The following is a 21854-nucleotide window of genomic DNA, read 5'->3' as shown; positions in this document are numbered from 1 at the left end:
TGAACAATGTGGTGGCAGGAGGGAGTGCAGTTTGACCCTTGGCATTCTTCCCAAAAGCATACCTCAAGAAAGAATAGGAGAGCAGCCCCCCAATGTCTCCTCATGCTGCTATAGGAAGTTCCATCATCTGTCCACATTGGGAGGCAGAGTGGCAGGATTCTTGTGCCCAGGCTGTTGGGACATTTCTGTGCTTGAGACCTAGGGCATGTGTCCAACAGCCAATATACCCTTTCCCATCTCCCAACTAGAACACAAAGTTGTGCTCTAGTTAATGCATACAGCCACTTGTATTTATCAGGTTCTTACTTATGTATTAGGCACTGTGCTTAGCTCTTTACTTATATTTTTAGATTAATGCACTCGACAACCTCACAAGAAGGTGTAATTGTCCCCATTTTGTGGATGAGGAAAACTAGCCTTACCTTAAGTCACTTGCCAAAGATCATATCACCACAGATCTGTTCCTGATAATGTACACTAGATTACAAAGAAATATCACTCATCAGGGCTTGCTAAGGTAGGGACTGGAGGATGGAAAGTATAATGATGGGAAAATGTGATTTATGAAATATTTATAGGGAAACGTAATTATCAGGTAATTGATAAGAACATTTTAAATGAAAATTCTTATAGATATAAATTAACAAATACATAAGTTTCATTCATAATTAGCCATATTATTAGCATAAAAATAATGTGCTTCAATCTTTAAATCAGCTTATTCTCTCAAATTCATATTCCTGCAATCCGCTTTGTACTACAGATTTCCCCAGGAAAACTTTCACGAAGAGAATATATAGAATACTGCTGGCATGACCAGCATGGCTTTATTTTACCCAAATTGCGACTCAGTCCTCCTGGATTTATGAAGTTTGTATTAGTTTCCTAGTGTTGCTCTAACAAACCACTACACACTACTAGTTTTAAAACAACATGAGTGTATTAATATATAGTTCTAGAGGTCAGTAGTGTGAAAGGGATCTCAGCAAGACTGCATACGTTCCGGAGGCTCTGTCTGTCTTCTGGTATTTTCCAGCTTTGAGAAGCTGCCCACATTCCATGGCTCATTGCCCCTTTCCATTTTCAAAGTCTTTCTCACAAGACCATTTCTCCAGTTCTGACTCTTCTGTCTCTTTCTTCCTCATTTAGGGGCCCTTGTGATTACATTGGGGCAATCCAGATAATGCTGGATAATCTCCTAATTTTAAGGTCAGCTGATTAGCAACATTAAATCCATCTGAAAACCTCATCTCCTCTTGCCATTTCCCACAGCATATCCGCAGGTTCTGGGGGTTTGGACAGGGACATCTTTGGCAAGGGGGAGGTGGGGAAGCATTATTTTGCCTACCACACAGTTGTTCCTAATCGCCAGATGCAGGAGAGTAGAAACAGTTGGAGGCTGAATATAGAGGTAATTGGGCTGTAATAGCTAAAGCCCAATCATCAGTCACCCCAGTGATTCAGAGAGGACACTGTTCCCAGACAGATGAAGGCAGCTCTTGGTAATCCCACTAGAATACCTGGATGTGCAAAAACAGTTGGGACCTACCTTGCTGATCTGATTTTGATGTGTCAAAGGGACCACTAAAGCCAAAAAATATGAGGTACACTAAGGAATATTTCAAACAATTTACATTTTTTCTCATTAAGACAAAAATGCAGAGGTAACTTGCTTTAGGTGAATCTAATATGTGAAAAGACAAATTAGCCCAAAGGAAGTAAGTGTATTTGTGTCAAACACCATTTATAAAGCACTTACCATATTTCATTAAATCCAAGAGGTCATTATTATATGTAACACGGAGAAAGAAGAAAATTCTGCAATTAAACCATGACATGCCATCAACCAAGGTGCAAATGATTTTAGAGATGTCAAAATGTGAAGAAAATTTTTCATCTTAGTGTTAATAAAACATGTTACTATGCAGGCTTACTGCTACACATGTGGGGTGTGTCTGAGGAAGATGGAAAAGAAGGCATATACAAGAATATAACAGGGTCTCTACCATCATTAGCCTCAAAATGAGATTAGAGAGAACAATTGTATGCATAAAACAATTATAAAACATATAAAAGTACATTTTTAAAGCCCTAACAATGATGTGCTGGAGTTGGCTCATATTGGTTCTCAAAAGATGATTGTTAAATTTTTCAGGAATTTTCTGGGCCATTGGTAACCTGAAATTGACCATCGTAGTAGTATTTATATGGTAGAAATTGGCAAACACAAGGCTCTTTTATCTTCCTGGAGATCCAGTTTACCAGCACACCACTTAACTTTAAAAACTAAGTGGAAAGATGTATCACGGGGCATAGATAATATGATACATACTTTTCATCCAGAAATTCATTTCTTATATGCAATATTTGACCAAATGGCCTCTTATATATCTCTTCAGCTATTTCCTAGCCCTACCCAAAAGAATATAAGGACTCTAGGAAACACATTGACATTTCTCAGCTGCATTTCAATCAAGAAATTTTATGCAAGATATTTCTTTACATTGTCACAAATGGAAAGGTTCAACTCACCTACCAATATGGAAAAACCGATTACACCACTTTTATGCTCAACAGACTCAAGCGAGACTTATGCGAATGAGCAGTTTTATTACTAAAGATGAAAAGCCTAATAGAGAAGTGCTTTGCATTTCAGGGGTCACTAAATCTGCAATTTGTAGAGTCTGATAGTGTTCAGGGAGGACCTCTATCAGGACTCCACTGCCAAGGCAGCCGCTAGCAGTGAAAGCCTGGTAAAATGTTTCTGCAACTCACAAATCAAGTGCTTGTATTGAGAAGGCAAGTTAAACAAATCACAGGATATTGTAGCTTGATTGCTTTTATGTTACAGTTCACAAGCAAAGAAGCTTAGTCTCCTGACCCAAATGTTTCTCTCATTTAAACTCTGTCCGTCAGAAAAGGTTTTCAAGAATCCACTGAATAACAGCTATATGAACAAACTCCTCACCCTCGAGCTACCCAGCCGAGTCTAAGATTTTGAATATCAGCAAGATCCTTAGAAAAGAAGTTAACAAAGTTTAAATTGAAACAACCTCAGCAAATTAAAAATCTGAAAGAAGCACCAATAATCAGAAAAGGAAAAAAAAAATTAAACTATAACACTAGTCTAGAAGAATTCAGCTCATAGTCACTAAAACCTGTGTGTTTATTATTTAAGAGTGAGAACGTTTGGGAAGTAGGTAACCAGACACTTGGACTCTTAAAAAGTTCAGTGACATCCCTGTAATTATTTAAAGCAAATAAAGCTATACCAAACACCTCCTGCTCAAAATAAATTTGGCAAAATTAAAAAAAAAAAAGATGAGATTTAGTGCCAGAAGACTTGGGGTAAATCCTAACAGTACCCCTTACAAGATACACTTCAGTTCAATTCAATCATCTTCTCTTTACAATTATCACCATGATGTAAATGCTGTGGTGCCTCCTGAAGAGGCTCACCTAAGTTTACTAGTCTGGAAATATATTTATCTGGAGCCACTATTACATTGGACTACAGAAATTTACAAGTGCCTATGATCACATATATTCTGGCCAACTACCACAATTTACTTTCAGGGAACTGAGGTTCCAAAATAAGGCATATTTCATCAGTAAACTCAAGTAAAAGGCCTCAAAAAGAGGATGCTCGAACATCATAGGGTTTCCTGTAGAATCGTACTTATTCCTTTCCTACTATCCTTCACTTACTACTTTCCACCAGAGTTTCTTTCATCCATGTTTAATCACTGCCTTTAGATCTGTATAAGATTCATTCCTGTATCCCTCCCATAGGCAGAGTACAGAGCCATGGGCACAGTAAACAGTCTGCAAGTTTTTGGTGAATAAATAAGTCAGTTAATGCAAACAAAAGTATATTGGTCCTATTGTTTGATAGGTATCCTTTAAAAACCCATGTGTGGAGATTATGACCATTACTTTCTTCTGCTTCAGGACAGTAACTGGAGGTACAAAAGCATGCTTTATATATTTTGGCTTTTTAAAAAATGCACATTGCTCAGTAGATGATCCTACTAACTATTAGTTTTATTACTTTGTTTTTATCAAATAAATGCCTTTGCAACGTGGTATGCAATATCATTAGGAAAAACAAGTTTTCAGAGAGGCAGGAAAAAATATCCTTTTGAGGAAACTTGAATAAGACAATAACAAAAGAGCAATTGATATGAGGGTCAATTATTTTCCATCCCTTTAGAAGAAAAGAATTTGCAAACTAAAATTAGACCATGAGTCTCTGCAGCCTGCCACTTTATAGGGGGTGATTGAACTGATATCTTATTAATAATTTTATGGTACATTCTTCAATCTTTTTTATTTGCATCCAAAACTGCCAGATCTTAGCAATTATGCTAAATATTGATTTACAATTTTTCTTAGCTTATTCCAACGATGCAGCCAGATGAGAACCATAATATTAGGTTTATTTATAGTTTATGATGGTTTGAAGTTACTAGTAAAAACAAAACTGGTCTCCAAGTGCTAATTGCTGGCAAGATAAGTTTTGCTGTGAACATATCTGAGGCAAAAGGAGAGCAATACATGGGGAGTCAGTAGGCCTGGGACACACTTAGGTTGTCCAATTCCCTAAAAGATTTGGCATAAGCCTTCAAAATGTTCTCTGAAGACTTTAGAATTCTACGTCTTTGAACAGAAAGAAATGGTAAGCACTAAAAACAATTATGCATGAGTAGAAAATAGTATCCAAACTAAGGAAGATAATGAGACTATTCCAAGGAAAAGTGACCAGGAGGAAAATTTCTGGAAGTCAATCAGTTTCAATATTATTCTCATCACTAACATTTACTGAGTACTTATTAATTTTTGGATCGTACCCATTAAAGACTCTATATAACATTCACTATATATATTAATTCTCACAACAACCTTGTGAAGTACTATCATCACTCTTTGAATGACTAAACTTAAGTATAGAGTAGTTAGATAACAAGCTCACAATTAGTTAAATGCAGAGCCAGAATTCAAACTGAGGACTGGTCTGCTTTAACCACCAAACAAAGCTGGGTTCTATGAGGTACAGTCAAAGGCACTGATGACCTCAGCTTGGACAAGGAAACCATATAGGGGGTCAGATAAGTAAGCCATTGACCTGGAGAAGGGATTAAGAAGGCAGAATCATGAATGATGAGTGCAAGTTCAGGAAGGGATTCTTGGCTAAAAAAAGGAAAGAGTTGGTTAAAAATCAAAGAAATGGCCTCTAAAATGGTGTGTCCCATGCTCCTGGGATTGGATGGTTTTGTGCCAGCAGTGGAGTATTTTAAGCACAGAAGTGGCACAACCAGATACATTATAACTTCTTTTTATACCAAAATTCTCCAACTATGGAGACAGAGTATAATGGTTGAGAACATAACATCTCGAGTCAAATTTCCTGAGTTTGAGTCCTACTAGAATGATTAGTAGATTAGTGACTAGCAGCAAGCTACTTAAGGTCCATATGCCACACATCTTCCTCCAAAAATGGAAATAACAATAGTGCTGTCTCATCGAGAGCACTAAATGAGCATGTATAAATCACTTAGCAATTTAGCACATAGTGAAGGCTCAACTTATCCAACTTATGTTGGAAGTTATCATTGAGAATTTGCCTCCCCTCCCAGCATCAATTTATAGCAAATCTGAAACACCTTACTCCTTAAAGATTTTCACCATGAATTATTTCTTCCCATATTTAAATTCCCCCATTAGCAGAAAATTCTTCCTTGAAGGATCCTGCAAATAAAATCTATTACTCCATATTTGGTCCTCAAAAAGTGGTTACTTGATGATTATCCTCTTACTAAGAAGCTCATAGACATCTGAAAACTATCTTCTTGAGACTGGACAACCTGATCCCTAATCTTTTCCCTAGATTATAAGCTCAGTGATGACAGTAACTTTGTCCTATTCACTAATGTCTAATAATCGAGGTGCATTGAACAATGCCTGGCATGTATTTGTTGAATGTACCAAAAAAATTGGTATCATTATTTTTGTAGATACTGAAACTCTTCTAGTCATCAATATCCATTTTGAGATAACAAGAAAGAAAATTTAAGTCTTTTAGAGCAGATCTGAAAAATTTCTACATTATCCTTCTGATATATTCTGATATTCAGAGCTGGCTTGAGCAAAATTATTAAGTAGGTGAAGACTGCTTGCACATATCCAACCTTCCTTTCCTGTGCTCTTTCTCAATCCCTCTGTATTTAGCAACCATTGGTATTGTCAGACTCTTCCTCCTTCTCTCCTCATCCTTTTCCCTGCTGCCTCATCCTTATTTTCCATATCCAGCTACACTCAAGAAGGCAATTATCACGATGGTCCAGAAGCAGATATTGAAATGGAGTTCAGGAACCTAAACCAAGTTTAGGTTGATCATTAGGGATCAACCCAGATGACAGGAAGGTAGAAACAGGATTGCGCATAGGGAGAAGTCAAACCATACTCAGGCCAGGCAAAGCCTTATTGTGGAGCTCTAGAGCAAGTAGTGTTCCTCATGTTTGTCAAGCATCAACCTGGCCTCTATACCCTGCCATGTGCAATCACGGAATGCAGGCTGCCAAGAAGGGAGTGCCCTCAGACTGAGGTGGTTCTCTGAAGCTGAGGCAGATTCTGATGATGCTGGCAGCTGGAGGCATCTGCTGACCACACTCCCCACAGCTGGGCAGCAAGTCGGGTGGTACAGCACACTGTTGATCGTAGCAACGTATTCCCTCTTACAAGAGTATTTGTATATGTCCAGGGTACACATTCTCATTTTAAAATGTTAGTTATTAGAAACTCAAGTCAATAAGGAGACTTTTGGTAAGCAGAGAATGTTTTCTGATATCCAAGGCAGATGTAATTACCTTATCTATTTCATAAAGATCCTCCTTGGCTTTATCCACCCTAATTCAAGTTAAGATAAAAAAAATAGTACAAAATAGTACCCCCCACCTGATCTCATAGCCAAGATTTACATTTGGGAAGCTTCTTTTTTTCCCTTCTCAAAATCTCAAACTGAAATTTCCTTTATTAATTCACATTTGATTTAATTCTAAACAAAATTGAAATGCACTAAAATCATTTTGAACTTTGATTCTATGTAGGTGGATGATGATGGGACAGAGGTACTATCTGGACTCACTCTAAGAAGTTGGAACGTCATCTACTAAGTCCCAGAGAAAGAGATTACACGTTCCTAGCACCTGAGTTGGAACTTATTAATTATTTACCATAGAATTAAGATAATAGAGGGAGTTGAGTTCTACAGTATCGTTGAATTGCCATTTCAGTCATAAATAGAAAGATATAGATAGGTAGATAGATAGGTAGATAGATAGATAGATAGATAGATAGATAGATAGATAGATAGATAGATAGATAGATAGATGATAGTTAAATGGGTTTTGGTGGGCTGTCTTGACTTGGAAATCTATTCATTCTTTATTTACACTTGATCTTGGGACACTGACTCTTACAGATACAAAAATCCCAGTTAAAAACTCCAGCCATGGCAGAATGTGTGTGTATGTACATATTCACAGACACATAGCTGTATAGATGGCATATACACATGCTTTTATATGTGTGTATGTAATTTTTCATTCATTTCTAGTCATCAGGTACTTCCACAAATGCTCATGAATTGTAGCTAACAGCCCTCAATGAAGCTCAATAGTTTCTGTGATGTATGTCATAGGATCCTTCCATCTAAATAAAGCATGGCATTTAAAAAAAATTTCACTCATACATTCACATCACTACAAATTAATAGTGTTGTTTTCAATGTCCAATAGGAAAATGTTCAGGAGTGACCCCAGATAATGATTCACTGTAGAAAAGAAAGCAAAACAAAGAAGAAAAGAAGGAGGAAGAAGCGGGAGTGGAGGAAGATAAAGAGGAGGAGGAAAAGGAGAAGGAAGAGAAAAGAGGCTGTGAAGGAGGGTAACACCAATAAAATTACTATGTATTTCAGGAGAATAAGGAGAACCATAATCAGCCTTTGTAACAAACCTTTTCATTCCCCTAAAATGCAATTTTTACATGCCAGAATGCAATTTCAAATAGTAGTGACAACTGGTCAAAGGTTAAAAAGATTGACAAAACTTTAAAGCCGTAACCATTTTAAAAGAACATATCCATAAGATTTTTCACCAGTCCTTCCACCATTTGTCAATGTTAAATTAAGGATGTAATTCCATGAGTTTGGCCTGAAGTTAAGTATGCTAGAGAAGTGCAAATACTTTGGGTCATAGTTTCCATTTTTATTAAAATTCTCAGCTGCCCAGAGCATGGTTTCGTCACAGGGGCAACCTCATTTTGTATGTCATGATATGGTGGGTTAGTGCTAATTTTCTTTGTTAAAATTCATGAATTTAAGAACAGGTTACCATTTAAAAGAATTAGTTTAATGGAACAAGAAAGTGATTTGTGTACTGAAAACACCTTCCCTGCCCTCCTTCCCAGTGAGTATGGGATATCACTACTTATTTTGAAATATATATTTTATGAATTTTTGATTGACTGTCTTTAAGAATTAAATCCTAAAGACTGAAATAACTTATACTTTAAATGAAGATAAAAATAAATACATAATACCTGTTATTAATTGAGCCCCTGTTCATGTCAATGTTCATTCAAAGGAAGGTATTTATTAGCCCCATTTTTTGAAAGAGGAAAGTGAATCATAGAAAAAACAACTTTCCGTTATTCACATAAGGCTAACTGGGATTCAACTGCCTTTCTGACTTCTAAAATGTTGCTTTTTCCACTATAGCAGGGGTTCTTAACCAGGGGTCCATGGACCCCCAAGGGATCTTTGGAAAGATTTCAGGGGGTCCATGAGATTGGATTGAAAAAAAAATCAACTTATCTTTATTTTCTCTTTTAACCGAAATCTAGCCTTCACTTACGAATGTACACAATAAATAAATTACAGTAGTATTCATTTCTCTGGACTGTCAGAGCGGTCTGTGGAACAAAAAAGGTTAAAAACCCCTGCACTAGAGTATGTTTCTCTCATTTGTTTATGGAATATTTATTTTCTTTTTGGAATATCAGCCCTTGTCATTTAGAAGAACACATAAACACACACATGCAAAAAAATAAAATAAAATAGAGTTTCAGACAGTTCCAATCCCTCCTTGTTCATACTCCCTTCGCAAAGCTCCAACGTCCTGACCACTCTCTCTCCTAAAGTTTCTGAATTTCTTTGGCCCGTCTCCCAACTTCCTTGCTTGAACTCCCCTGCTCCTTGGCACAGGGCTTTGGGATCTAGTTACTGCTCTATGCTCTTGCATTTGACCCTGAAACTTAAGACCTCCCTCTTTTTCTGAGCCAATCTTCATCAAGGCCTGGAACAGCAGTACCTCTCTTCTCCTACTACAATCTCTTCAGCCTCACTCACTCCCTAAACTCTGGTTCTCCAAGACTCCAATCTGAATCAAAGCTCCAAGATACCAGTACAACTGAGAAGACAGAAGATTTTGTCAGAAAGAAGAATTTAACAGTGATAATCTTATGTAAATCCCTATGAATTATGGTAAAATAGTCATTTGCTGCAGTACCAGGGAAAGATTCCAAACTATTGTTTTCAAGGGGAAGAAATGTTCAAGCTCATTTTTAAAGGTTTGGGAAATGATCAGAAATGAGTCTGAAATTAATTTCTCATTTAAGATTTAAGGCAAAGATCTTCAATTAAAAAAGAAGAATCCCAGTGTATACATGTAATACTCTCTTCCAGGTTCAAAAAAAAAAGAGCAAGAAACAGACAATATATGGAACTTAAAAACGAAACCAAATTAGAGATGTGGTCTCTCAGCCCAGGCCCACCTTCACTTGGCTTTCTAGCATCCTTTTGTGCCCCTAAGAATAAGTCACCTAAATAAACAAGAAATGCTACTGTCTCTTCTCACTTACTGGGCTAGTGTTGCCTGGGCAACGATGGGTGTAATTTTAATACCATGTGTTTAACTTTCTTGAAATGTTTCCAGATATATTATTTTATATACCTACCCTCCTTCAAGCTATTCCCACAAATTAATCACTCCAATTCACCCAACTCTAAAACTAGTTCAAGTCTTAGGTATGGAAGTTCTCCTACAGAAATCTGTACTTATTTGTGTACCAGTAGTACTTAAGTTACCATGTACCAAACGAGCATATTAACACTTAACTATGTATCAGGCCCTGTGCTAAATGCATTAAAGCATCTCACTTAATCTCTTATGAGAACTTCGCAAAGCAGATGTATTTCTCACAAGAATGAGAACACCAAGAATCAGAGAGAGTACAAAATTGGCTTATGACCACACAATTGCTACGTGGCAAATCTGAACTCAGTCTAACTCCAGAACCAGACAACTAACCACTAAAGCACTATGGTGGACACTACAGGCTACCAGAATCCATTCCCAAACCTTTTTCGCTGCTCAGTGCTCACAGTAGAGGCTGCAAAAGTCAAGTACTCTTTTTCCCACCCTCTCTTGCAAATAGGCATGTTGATTGACTCCATTCTGGTCAATGAGATATAAAGAAAAATCTGGTAGAAAGATGTTTTCCTTGCCCACTTTTTCCATTGTTTGGGATGTTTTTATAAGAAAGGATATAATGCCTAGGTTCAGGGTAGTCATTTCTTACCACAAAGAAAAGACTAAGGAAATTGCAAAGATAAGGACCCACGTCCTGAGATTATAAAGCAATTGAATCATCTATCTCCAGACTACTTGTGATATAAACAACAAATGTTCTTATGGCTTAAGCCACTATTAGTTTGATATTCTATTACTTATAGAAGAATGTATTCCTAACTGATAAAATCTCCATACTGCCTCAAGGACAGCAAAACTCTATGAAGGTCAGTGATGTGAAACCTAGTTTAAAATTCACTCTTTGGGTTTTTCAAGGACTCAAATGAATTTCTGGAACATAGTGTTTAATGTGATAGCTTAGGGTCTGGCACATGGCACTCAGTAAATAGTAATTGAATGAATGAACAAATGTGATCTTGGGACTTATCATAGTTGGTCACTAAGGTAGGTGACAGATGTCAGCACTTGTTGAGCTAATTTCAGTCCTGGGGTTGCATGAAGAACTAAAAAATGTAGAGAGGTTTGGTCTCCATCTACAAATAGTTGCAATTTATATGGGATGCATGAAGACAGTTCAAATGCTTATAAGGAAACTTGTTGGTACTTGTCAGTATAACATTAAAAAGAATTTCATGTCTTAGAAACAGTTTTTAAACAGTGCAGATTTGTTATTATATAGCTTTAAAAACAGAAAAAAATCCTCAGGAAAAAGAATAGAAAGAAAATGGCAGAAATGCTAACTATGATTATTTATGGAGGGTAGGATTTCAAAAGATGTTGATGTTCCTCTTTGTTTTTTTCTGCTCAAAGTAGAAAATTTCAGAAGACAGATAAGTACAAGGAATAAAATAAAAAACCACTTGTAACCTGAGTACCTAGAGATTTAAGGTCTCTTCCAAGGCTATTATTCTAACTTACAACACATTATTTTTATCTGAATCTAAACAACAGAAACAATATTGCTATAAATATCCTGGAGCAAGCTATGAAGAGAGACAACTTCTTAATATGACAGGCACGCAATATTCACAAACATGAAATATTACAATCCACGTCATATAGAGAATGCCAAATTAAATACGAATATAAAACACTATGAAACAATTCAATTTAAAATCCTTAGTTTTTAATGCTGTTTCATAACTACCATGTGCAATTCATATTGTCTGTTTAGTTCCCTGCTGTTTCTTCCCTTGCTTCAATATTTTGCCTTAAGAATTTTCATTACTTTATAAATGTTTATTACTACTATAGGAAAATAATAACAGTCACAGAAAAATGGATCACCAGCTTAAAATGTTCAATTTTCTATCCCAAACAGTGTCAGGCACTGCGAGGTAGGGAGTGATTTGATTACTAATCAAATTTAACAAATGTAAAAGTTCAACACTTACCAGTAGAGATCATTGACTTATTATGTTCATTACTTTTTCTCCCTGGGCCTTTACTCATATTTTCTCTTTGCCTTGAAATTTATCTCCCTTTTGAACTTTTGGCTTTCAATCTCTACTTCTCCTGACCCCCATATTGTTAAATCATTCATATTCAATAACTCTCATTTCTCACAAAGACCATATTTGGCCTTTGCTGAATCAAGTAAAGAAGAGCATCAGCAGTTGCAAACAAGTATAACCAGGAAGGCAAGCAACTTAAAGTATGTAATATAGATTTGTTTTGTTTTTTTGTAATATGGATTTAGACAGAAGAATTAATGAAACCTCTCAGACTGTGTACACAGACACCCAAACTACTCCACCTTCATTCGAAAAGGCAGGCACAGATACGTTCTGGATCCCACTATACTCATGTAAGCAGCGGGGATGGTAGAGTAGAAGATAATGAAACTCTACAATGAAGGGCACCAGAGCATGGGGAAAGCATGCTTCCATTGGCAACAGAAGAAATTGTACCTCACAGTAATCTGCCCATACACCAAAAAAAAGAAAAAGAAAAAAAAAATATATATATATATGTATATATATACGCATATATATATGAAAGAGGCAAGAGGCAGGAAGACAAGAAGAAGAGGGAGAGGGAAAGGAGGCCCACAAGAGAATAAGAAATTATTAAGGAATCCAGATCTATATCTCTACATTTTGAAATCGTCTTCACTTTTTAAAGTATTCTTTGAGTCACTGTAAAAACAAAGATTTGACAATTCTCCAAACACTTCAATCTTAACATAGACAGAATCTCAGTAGGGCATGGTTTTTCAAGCTGCATCCGCCAAACTTGTCACATACTTTTCTCTTTTGTCAAGAAAAGTATTAATCCAGAGAGGCAAGTGTATTCGTTTCCTGGCTGCTAAAACAAATACCATTCAATGGGTTGGTTTAATAACAGGAATTCATTGGTTCACAGTTTTAGAAGCTGGAAGATTTGCTTCCTCCCAGGTTGATATCTCCTGGCTGGCCGGCAGTCTTTGGGGTTCTTTGGCTTTTCTATCACAGGGTAGGGCACATGGGGGCATCTCCTTTCTTTCTCCAGTTCCACTGACTTCCAGCTTCTTACTGTTCCCTGTGGCTTTTCTCTCCATCTGACTTTCACTCTGCTTATAAAGGACTCCAGTACTCCAGATTAAAGCCCAGTCTGGTTCAGTGAGTCCTCATATGAACTGAAGTAACATCTTGAAGATAACTTTTTTACAATGGGCCCACACCCGCCAGAATGCATACCAAGACCAAGAACATGTGTACACTGACGTACACAATTCAATCACCCACAGCAAGCTCCCAGGGGAATCACTTTAATCTGGTATCGTTCCTGATACAAGAATTTGCAATTACATTGTCAATGAAGGATATGTTTCCCTTATTGAGATTATCTCAAGAGGAGAGTGAGTTTCTGGCTGGTGAAAACAAACAAATGGCTTCTGCTCAGTTGGAAACCACATGTATAATAGAGTCCTGTTTTATATTTGGGTCAACTTCTAGAGTCAGTACAGGATGCAAATATACTATATGGTCAAATATGTTCTTGAAAATTTCTTATGTCACCCATAAAGTACAATACACGTGGTTTGGGCACCACTGTATTCAGTAAGTCTTTGTATGGAAAAGTTTTAGAACTATGGAGCTAGGCCAAAGGAAGGAACTAACGAAAATTTAGTACCTGCCCCCTCAAATAATTCTTTTAGCACAAAACTTAAACAAAAAAATTAAGTTAATGAGGTAACCATATATTATACATATATTTCATATATTTTATTTTATTTGAAAGCATAAATGGATATCCATTCACTATTTTTTTTGAAGGCCCAAGGATTTGACTCTGACAATGACTCAACTGATTGACTTCCTGTTGTGTATAAATTTTACTCATAATATATCATTTGGGATTTCCAATTTAGATAGAGATACTGTATTAGTTTGCCAAAGGGTTGCTGAAGCAAAGTGCCAGAAATCTGTTGGTTTTATAGAGAGTATTTATTTGGGGTAAAAATTTACAGTTACAAGGCTGTAAACAATCCAACTCAAGGTTGCTTTCTCAGAAACCAAAGTCAGTTGCCACGTGTTGAAGCAAGATGTTTGCTGATTTCTGACTGGTCTCTGCCTTCCCCTTCCTCTTGAGGCTTTGTGGGCCCAGCTTCTTCCGGATTTCAGCTTTAGGCTGGCATAGGGCTTCCTATTTCAGTCTTGGCTGTTCTTCCCAATCTCAGCTGCAAGCGATCAGGCAAAATGACTCATCTCTCCCCAGGGGCTTCAGCTGTTTGAGCCTTCTTTCTGTCCTATGGCCGGAAAGAAAAATGGCTGAGTTCTCTCTTCCAATGTGTCTGTCTGAGTGAGTGACTGCCCAGAAAGGCAGCGGAGGCAACCGGAAGCCCATTTATGCTGTCAAATCAAAAGCCCTAATTGTAACAAGTAATCTAATCAAAGACACCTCAACTGAATTTAATATAACCAAAGAGTATCGTTCCCAGAGGAATAGATTGGTTTACAAACATAATCTTTCTCTTTTGGGGATTCAGAAATAATTTCACACTGCCACAGATACCAAAGATAATTGTAAACCAATATGAATGTTGAATCTTAGATTATTTATTTATGTTTTTTACAAATTTTACCTGCCTCCAATTTGACAGTTTTATTTTAAACTGATTGATATTTATGGAGTCATTCCAAAGCATACACTACTCTCAGATAATAGTATGAGAAAGTGACTAAGCCACAGGAGGAGAAGATTCAATAATTCAGTCTGCATACTGCTTCTCTCGGTCTGTACCACAGTGAATAGCTAAAAATTAAAATCCTGCAGTGTCTGAAATCCAAAGTTTTCATTGAAAATGATATCTATGGAATCTTATAGTTTCAAAAATACACAAATACCTTAGATTTGGATTATTTGGGGCTAATGCTAGAGTTGAGAATCAATTCAGAGAATTTTATTTTTCCAACTCCTTGAAAAAAACTATTAATAACAATTAATATAGTTATTAATCTTGAAAGTAAATTGGGAAGTCTCCATCTCTCCTCCCAGATGGAGATGCCTTTCCTCAACAGAGACTGAAAAGAAGTGGAATTCTGCAGTAGACCATATTTGTCAGTAGCAGTATCCTGGTCTCTAAATCAGAATTTTACAAACAGTTATGCACACCATTGCAGAGACCCAAAAACTTCCCTAGGGGAACCCAGGCAACAGTAGTTTTAAGGGGATCAATTTCAAAATCCTCAAGTTGCCTCTGTATCCTTTCCTAATATTGATTTACCTGAAAACGCACTACAGGTCATTCTGATTCACAAATCCCATTTATAATCATTCTTCTGCTTTACAAAAGAAAGTCACAGCTCTCACTATCTGATGTCTTAATAAGGTGTGTTAATCTTAGGTATTAAAACCTGTGAGAAACAAAGGGACAATTTGGATACAACAAATGGCTTTCATGACTGGGCAACAAATCTGATTGCAAGACAGTTGGTTTCCAATCCTTTGCTTTCCAGCCAGTCAAAGGAGGGCCTAATTGAGTTATTATGTGAAAGATCACTGACAATAGTTTTTGGTGATTGTTTTAGTTTGCCAAAGGGCTGCCGATGCAAAATAACAGACATGGGTTGGCTTTTATAAAGGGGATTATTTGGGGTAAAAGTGTACAGTTCCAAATCTGTGAAAAGTTCAACTCGAGGCACCACAAGAGGCACTTTCTCACAAAAGTCAGCTGACACATAGTGAAGCAAGATGGCCCCTGGTCTGCTGAGGTCTCTGCTTCTCTGCAGCTGTAGGCAGTCCTGGCATACGGCTTGGCTCTTACTCGGCCGCCTCTCTCAGTCTCAGCAACTCTCATTTCTTCCAGAGATCAGCTGTAAGCTATCAGGCATATGGCTCAATTGTCCCTGGGCCTCAGCTGTTTGGGCCTCTTGGGGGCCTCTCTCTTTGCAGCTTAGTTGTAGGCAAAACTGGAAGGCCTTTCTCTCACATGACAGGACCGAATATGGTAGCTTCTCTGTCCGTGTCTGTCTCTCTCTTTGTCTCCATTTATATCAGACCCAGCTAGAGGGCAGAGACCCAGGTGAGCTCTGCTTCACTGAAGTAGTCCAATAAGCCCTAAAGTGACCTTATCACATAATCTAATTAAAGGGCACTCCACTGAATTTAATGCAATCAAACAGTGTCACACCCACAGGAATAGATTAGTTTAAAAACATAATCTTTTGGGGATTTATAAAATATTTTCAAACTGCCACAGTGATCCTTGTGTGATTTTTGGCATGTAACTGGCAGAATTTTAAAAATTGAGTGATATTGCTATAACAAATCACCTTCCATTCTCATCTACTTATGTGAATAAGATTGGATAAGCAAAGAGATAAGAGAAGACATCACTTTTATTCAAAACAAAAATAGAGTGTGGGGGGTGGCAGAATCTATAACACAAAATCGTCAGAGAGGAAGCCAAAACAAATGAATGTGTTCAATTCACCTCATTTAACCGGAACCAATTTATTCCTGAAAGTAACTTCGTTAATATTTAACCAGAAGTTGAATAAAAACTACCCAATTTGACTTCAAATCTTTAATAACTTTAAATTTGAGTTTCTGTGAGAAAGAGATACTTTTTGTAGTGTCAGTGGTGAGCAACAGGCTAGACTGCTAACAGCCATACGAAGTACTATACTTGTTTGCTAACCAAAAGGGCAGAGACCATGTAGGCTACTCAAAAGTGCAATGGATACTTTAGTAAATATAGTAAATAACGTGGTGGGTTTATAAGTTTTGTCACTTCTGGATACACATACTATCTAAAAATTGACAATTTTATTTACACGGTTTTTGCTCTGCCTTTGATGAAGAAGGACAAAGTTAGGGAGTAAGAAGAATATGTTTATTCTTCCTATACTCAATTTTGGCATACTCTGTCACTACAGAAAACATTCTTTATATTAAAAGGGTATAAATTAGTAAGTCTAAACATGCACAAAAAGTGCTTCTACCGGGAAGTGGATTTGGCTCAACGGATAGTGCATCCATCTACAAGTGAGGTCCAGGGTTCAAACCCAGGGCCTCCTGACCCGTGTGGTGAGCTGGCCCACATGCAGCGCTGATGCACACAAGGAATGCCGTGCCACGCAGGGGTGGCCCCGCAGAGGGGAGCCCCATGCACAAGGAGTGCACCCCACAAGGAGAGCTGCTCATGTGAAAAAAGTACAATCTGCCCAGGAGTGGTGCCACACACACGGAGAGCTGACGCAGCAAGATGACACAACCAAAAGACACAGATTCCCGGTGCTGCCCACAAGAATACACAGCAAAGAACACACAGCAAATGGACACAGAAAGCAGAAAACTCAGGGGGGGTGGAATAAATAAAATTTTAAAAACACCAAAAAAAAAAAAGAAGTGCTTCTATCCCTCTCAATTAGAGGTGGAGTGGGCATCACCATCACAGAATCCTCAGGATTGGGAATGAATGAGGGACTAGAGTAGACTTACAGTTGTTCTACTGTAGAATTGTTGTGATCCTAGCAATGGAAGAACTTTTATCATGGATGTGGAGGCAGTGGCCACTAGAGGTTCTGAGGGGTGGAAGAGGGGAAAATGGGTGTAATTTGGGGGTACTTTCTGGGATTTGGGAATTATCCTGAATGACATTTCAATGATAGATAGGGCCATTGTATATCAGGTAATAACTTGCAAAAATGTGTGGGAGAGAGTATAAACTACAATGTAAACCATAATCATCGCTTAGTGGCAACACTCCAAGATGTGTTCTTTAATTGTGACAAATGTACCACAATAATGAAGGATGTTGCTGATGTGGGAAAATGTGGTAGGTTAGGGAGCTGGGCATATAGGAATCCCCTATATTTTTTGTGTAACTTTTATGTAATCTAAGTTCTTTTAGAAAAAAATAAAATAAAGTATATTTTTTAAAAGTGCTTATAAACCTTGGAATAATCTTTTAAAACATGCAACATCTTCTGTATTTTTATCTTGTCATAAACTATAATGCTCTCCATTTTTCCAGTTTCTCAGAAAATTTTTACAGACCAGTGTGACGATCTCTACTTAGAGCCGAGAATGGTTTGCACACAGGGATCCAACTCCACTGGATTAAGTGATGATCCTTTGAAGGAGCCAGAAGGCTTTATCATTTTATCCTCATGCAGGACTGATGGGTATAATAGCCCCACTCCATCTCTAGGACTAACGTGCAACCCACAAACATACACACAAATAGCAACACAGTGTGAGATTTAACAAACTAGAAGGGGCTAGCAATTGAAATTTTCCACCCTAAAACAATTTCATTAGCTATGGCAGTACTAAAAACGTTATTTTATAGTTGACTTCCACCAAATTACAATGCAGCTCAGATTCAAAGTCTCTATTATCTTTGGCAGAAGTTTTTAAGATCGTTTTTATTTACTCCAAACTATATTTGAACAAAATCAGCACAGGCCCTTTGCAGCTTTTATGTCAAGTACTTCCTGCTGTAATTAAATAAACAATGGAACTCAAAGGAAGCACCAGGAGAAAGCATCAGGGCATCACTTACTGATTGGCAGAATTTTAGGGACTTAAAATTTCCATTTTATCGTTCAACTGCACTTTATTGCCATTTTATTCTTAAAATGTAATAAGTACAAACTGCTTCAGTAATGATGGAAAAGCTTTCTCAGCTTTAATGAAACCTTTTATTTGCCACTGAAACTTTTATTATTTCCAAATGATAACATAGACAAGTAAGAAAAAATCCCTACTTTTATTTAGAGGAAAACTTTAGCAATTGGAATGATATGGTTCTTGGGTGAATTTTAAGGCATTCAGAGTTGTTATCGTTCTGCTTATTGTTTTCACTTATTTTTAATGAACTAAAAACAAAATTATAAGCATACATACATACTTTTACACAATGATTATCTAATCATATATCAAAATACTAGATAGTAATGAACAGCTATCAACCATCAGATGTCAGTCTGGTCTGGATAAGATTTGCTCTCTGTTTGGGTCTCCGCACTTCTCAGCTGTTGACCCTGGGGGACAGTGCAGTGTACTGGCTAAGTACACGGCCTCAGAAGCTGGACTGCCTGGCTTCACATTCCAGCCCCCACCCTTCCTAGCTGTGAGACCCTCTCAGTCCTCAGTTTCCTTATCTGTAAAAATGAGGGTGAGAGCAGAGCCTGCTTCTTGGAGAGGATGTGAAGATTAAATGAGGTATTGCATGTAAAACCTTCAAATAGAGCTTGGCACTTGGTAAGCACTCAAATGTTTAGCTCTAAGACAATTTTCATGTGAGAAAAATATTCATCTCTAGAATGGAGACACTATCAGGCAAAATCTGCCATTCATTCAACAAACATTTGTTGAGTTTTACTTTATGCTGGATGAGGTTCTAGCACAAGGGGCACAAAGAGTAATAAGATATGATGCTTACTCTCCAGGAGCTTACAATTTTCATGCAAAACAATTGTTGCTATCTTAATATCTTGCTTGAAGAGCACGATGAAGCACATTCTTTCACTAGATCACGAATTTTCCTTTTATCCATGTGCTTGGAACTAATGAAGCTTCAGAAAAATTCAACTTCAGTTTCTGAAATCTTAATCATGCACAATTTAATAACCAGCTACAGGTTTTTCCATATTTTAAAATAGATGATTAATGGCCTAATCGGATTCTAAGTTAGCCAAAAATTTGAAAATCCTAGGAAGACAACCATGACTGACACATTCATTTTCCTCGATGTGGACATACTGCAAAGAGCAGCTGCAGAAAATAGTGCCATTTACATCCCACAAGACCCACAGCTAGCTAGAATTGTACAGGATTCAGCATCAGAAATTTAAAGTACCTAAGCTAAATTCAATTTGGGATAAAATAAGAACCTCATTTAGTCACAGCTACATAACTTTCCAGAAAGTTCTAAAACTGACTTCCAATATAACACCTTATGTGCCTTTAGTTTTTCAAGCATTGTTGCTTAAGTCATCACACTTGAGAATTTACTGAAGAGTATTCAAGTTTGACTATAAATCCCAAACACAATGACTAATGTGGTATTTCAAACATCACAAACTCCAAATGATCTTAACTATGTTGTCTCTGCTAATTTGCTACTCTTGAAAATGTGCAATAAATTCAATTAAAAAGGAAAGCATCTTTAAATTGGTTGCAAGATCAACTAGGATATTTATCCACTTACTAGATGTATCATAATAAAAGCCCGTCTAATATGCATTGCATTGCTTAATTCCGAAGGAAATTGGATATTCTTCCTTCCAATTAAAAGATCAAGACCATTTTTTTTTTGCAGCAACCAATAATGGCCGTGTTAACTTTCTAGAACAGATTTAATAATTGCCAAAATAGGTCTTCTGAAGAGTTAAACCACCAAAGCAACAGCACACATGCTCCTTCCTTCCCTCCCAGCTTCCTTTCCCGTGTCCTATCACCTCCCCTGGTCTAACGCTCCCTAAAGACCCCCATGATCCTTTGAGGTTGGGCAGATATACAAATCCTTTTAAGAAGGGCACCCCTCACATGACGCTCCTTCAATAGTGATAAACCTCGTTTATATGCAAGATGACGCTACAGTGGGAATTCACCACTTAGTCCCAAATCTCCAAACAAAACGCATATTCTGGTGCGCTCTGCCTCGCCTGTACACACCTGTGCGCCACACCACAGGACCTCTGATCCCAGCTAACGTCCCTGCTCAGCGCATGCGTTTTCAACATCCACATTTTATCTTTCCGGAGTGAAAATTGCAAAAGGCGAGAAAGCCAGTGAAAGAAACGAGTTAAGAGGAAGGAGGATATATGATGCTTGGGATTTCTGCCAGCCTCGCCGCAACCCAGAATCCGCAATATTTTTTTTTCCTCTTCCAAGTCCTCCCTCTCGCTCCCCCTCTCGCCCCGTTTCTCCGCAGCAGGAGAGAGGAGGAGGGGCCGCCGGTTGAAGCCGCCACCTGCCGCGGCGTGGACTGGCTCCAGTTGTCACTTACCCAGCGGGGTGAGAATGGCTCATTTTTGCAGGATCCCTTTCGGACCCCGCGGCAGACGCGGAGGGTGGGTGCGTGGGGCGCGACAGGCACGCTCGCGGCGCGGCCCGCACTGCGGTCTCCCGGGCGCGGGGCGCCTGGTCTGGGCGGCCGCCTGTAGGGCCCCCTCCCGCTGGCGGTATCCACAGCCTCGGGGTTGCTAAGGGAGGAGGGAAGGCAAGCGCAGAGGTCTGGAGAAGCAGCGGCGCTGCTTGGAACAGAGCCTTGAAGAAACTGGAAGTGAAGCCCAGCTTCCACCCCTTTCTCGGGCCTCTGCTGTGGGAGGAGACCCGGGCAGGCCCCAGCTCTGTTGCTGTGGGGAGCGAGGTCCCCAGCCACCTGTGCTCTGAAAGCACACAAACACACGCACCCACCCCCCTTTACTGCTGTGCCTCCTGCTAGGCCCTGGGGGAGGCTTGGTGGTGACTGAGGGTAATAAGAGCAGGGAGCAGCGACTGGCTAGTGCCCTGGTTTCCATTTGAAGGAAGGAAGCCCCTTTTCTCAATCTGCTCTGAATTTCTGTTTTGTTTCTACATCTGTAAGGCGTTGCAGTCCGCCTTTTTCTTCCTGGGAAAATCTCCATCCTTGCTCCTGGCTGACTGTCTCCACTCCCAGCAGGCAGGGCTGACAGCTCTGACATTCAGAAACAGTGAGAGATGCCCTTACTCAGTCAGGCACACTGGAAAGTTACCTGTCTATGAATCCAGTAAGTAAAACGTGGGGTTTACCTGAAGAGGCGTAGATTTAAATGAGAGGGACATGGTGTGGATGAAGTTTAGTCATTG

At 38.4% G+C, this 21854-nt stretch overlaps 1 protein-coding gene across 2 annotated transcripts in view; it reads right to left on the bottom strand.

Moving 5' to 3' along the window:
- Positions 1-21459, bottom strand: part of ERICH3 (glutamate rich 3) — a 146361-nt gene extending 124902 nt beyond the window's left edge. Inside the window, exon 1 of one of the 2 annotated variants that reach the window (XM_071217377.1) lies at positions 21034-21459. In XM_071217377.1, the coding sequence (XP_071073478.1) occupies positions 21034-21056 (23 nt within the window). In that variant the 5' untranslated portion in view covers positions 21057-21459. The remainder of the gene's footprint in view (positions 1-21033) is intronic. The other variant, XM_023585270.3, reaches the window with a different exon arrangement.
- Positions 21460-21854: the final 395 nt, after the last annotated feature.

Source organism: Dasypus novemcinctus, chromosome 9 (assembly GCF_030445035.2).
Source record: "Dasypus novemcinctus isolate mDasNov1 chromosome 9, mDasNov1.1.hap2, whole genome shotgun sequence".
In the NCBI taxonomy this organism is placed as follows: Eukaryota; Metazoa; Chordata; class Mammalia; order Cingulata; family Dasypodidae; genus Dasypus; species Dasypus novemcinctus.
The sequence above is the reverse complement of the archived record's forward strand: the minus strand, read 5'-3'. Positions and strand labels throughout refer to the sequence as shown.